Source organism: Berghia stephanieae, chromosome 7 (assembly GCF_034508935.2).
Source record: "Berghia stephanieae isolate SIO BIC M18660-M18661 chromosome 7, UCSD_Bste_1.3, whole genome shotgun sequence".
NCBI classification, from domain to species: domain Eukaryota; kingdom Metazoa; phylum Mollusca; class Gastropoda; order Nudibranchia; family Aeolidiidae; genus Berghia; species Berghia stephanieae.
In genome coordinates, this window is record NC_088366.1 from 3,500,528 (window position 1) to 3,503,027 (window position 2,500).

The following is a 2,500-nucleotide window of genomic DNA, read 5'->3' on the forward strand; positions in this document are numbered from 1 at the left end:
TTTCATCTTTGTTGTTGTTGGCTGAAGAAGGGTTTTGAACCCGAAACATTCCGTGTTTGGTATTTTCATGTTCTTATTTTTTGAAGCCACTATTATATTCACTTTTGTTTGTTACTATTTATAGGAATGAGAACAGTTTTAGAAATCAACTCACTTTTCCCATGTATTGATAATTGCCCTTGGCCAGGTTAAAGAATTCTTTAGGTTTTGCCATGGAGACGCTTCCAAAGTGAACTTCCTTCACGTCACGAGAAGAGCTGGTTATTTTCCTAACGTTGCATTTTCCGGTGGACAAATTAATGTCATACTCCAGGCCTTGTCGATTGGAAAGAGAGAGAGAGAGAGAGAGAGAGAGAGAGAGAGAGAGAGAGAGAGAGAGAGAGAGAGAGACAATAAAAGTATGGGTAACGATTGTGATGGCAAGTATGTGATATAATAAATATAATAGTAGTAGTAGTAGTAGTAGTAGTAGTAGTAGTAGTAGTAGTAGTAGTAGTAGTAGTAGCAGTAGTAGTAGTAGTAGTAGTAGTAGTAGTAGTAGTAGTAGTAGTAGTAGTAGTAGTAGTAGTAGTAGTAGTAGTAGTAGACGAAAGAAGAAGAAGAAGAAGAAGAAGAAGAAGAAGAAGAAGAAGAAGAAGAAGAAGAAGAAGAAGAAGAAGAAGAAAGTGAGTGGAGCAGGCACTTATGTTGATAATATCAAGAAATGAAGTAATTAGGGAAGTAACAGAAGACAATAGATAATTAAAATTTCGCGGCGGCAATGGGGTTCGAATCCGTGGCCTTACTGGTACGACAACTCCGCCTGGTCGAGGAGAGCGTGACTCTACAGTATGAGTCATCCACCACTCCAAACAAAAAGTGATTAACTCTATGCCTATTTTGAGCCGCTCTCGCCGACTTCTTGAGGTCATGAGTTCAATACACACAAACGCCACGAAGTTAGTTGGCCAGCATTTAACATAGAAACGATTGAAACATCGAGTAAGCTCCGGTATTTAAGGGTAGCAGCTTCTACTGGTGTTCACACTACTATGATATGTCGATCGACCCAATCAGCAAAGTCTTCCCCGCATTCGTGCACCGTCGCAAACCCGCCTCGTCACAACACACCGTTCAACTAGATGCTCTGCGGTTTCGGGTTCTTTCCCACATCGGGTACATGTTGGACAGGCTGAAAGTCCCCACTGATGAAGCGATTTGGGGTGAATTTTAATTCAGAAAAGTGAGTGGATCAGGCACTTATGTAGATAATAAACAAGAAATGAAGTGAGTAGGAAAGTCTCAGAAGACAATAGAGAATAAAAATTTCAGGGGTCCCTGACCAAAAGCAACGCGTAACATATAGAACGAGACATGACGCCTGTTAGGCGATATTACAATTTTTTTTCCGACAGAGACAACGCTGTAAACGGTCAGGTACTCATTTAACACCTTAGTACGGTGAGAGACGAATGTGAATAAAGCTGAAAAAAATTATAAGTATGTATTTTTAGAGAGAAAAAAATACCTGTATAGTAATCATGAACAATTCGAGATCTGAAGGCCGTCATGATGTCTGACCCCACAGTTTCCCGGTCACGGACATATATGGCAAACTTCTGATCATACACAACCTGCAAATAGGAACATTTATAGATACATTAACTAATTGGGAACATATGGTCTCAATCTGATGGAGAACATCGCCTTTTTTCTTTGCTCCTACTAAAATACAAAAAATAAAATTGAGCTTTTATATAGCGCAATATCCACTAAACGTGTTCCACGAAAGGAGTCCTTGGCCAACAGCAACATTTAACATGTAGGACGGGACATGACGCCTTTTAGTCGATATTACAATTTTGTTGACAGAGACAACGCTTTTAACGGCCAGCTACTCATTTTACACCCGAGTACGGTGAAAGAATATGAGTTAAGAGTCTTCTCCAAGGACTCAACTATGCGCTGAGCGATGCCCGAACCCAGGACCTTCCGATCTGAAAGCGAGTGTCATACCACTAAACTACTTAGCCGCACTCAGACAAACAAAATGAATTTAACAACTTCAAAATAGGACAAAATACCAAACACGGAACGTTTCAGTGTGAAAACCATTATTCAGCCAATAACAAGAACGATAAAAAACAATAAATACAAAGACACATTATTTGAAATCCAGATAGACACCAGAAAATTATTTGGCACGCCCCTTCTGCAAGTAATATCTTGTCTACGCAATGTCAAGGACGCTTGCCGTAAATTTTGCAGTTGTCAGCTTGTCCTCTGCTTGTTGGATTCCTTTTGGAATATTTTCCATTTGTCCTTGCCTTGTGCCAACGTTTTGAGATCATGTTCCGTCTTTAGATTTGATGGATTAGTTGATTACAGCTGTAAAGATATAAATTTTCCTGGTCCTGATTGGAGCAGACGACGATATGTCTGCAGGACGCCATTAAGTGTTCTTGGTAGAGACGTTGGGGTTCGACCGCTGTTTATCTTCTGCTCAGTACTGTGCGTTTCC

At 40.2% G+C, this 2,500-nt stretch overlaps 1 protein-coding gene across 1 annotated transcript in view; it reads right to left on the minus strand.

The window, feature by feature from the left end:
• Nucleotides 1-2,500, minus strand: part of LOC144976192 (uncharacterized) — a 33,475-nt gene that overhangs the window by 17,402 nt on the left and 13,573 nt on the right. Inside the window, exons 9-10 of the mRNA XM_078920372.1 lie at nt 1,508-1,613; nt 155-315 (exon numbers count right to left, since the gene is read on the minus strand). Coding sequence (XP_078776498.1) covers nt 155-315; nt 1,508-1,613 — 267 coding nt within the window. The remainder of the gene's footprint in view (nt 1-154; nt 316-1,507; nt 1,614-2,500) is intronic.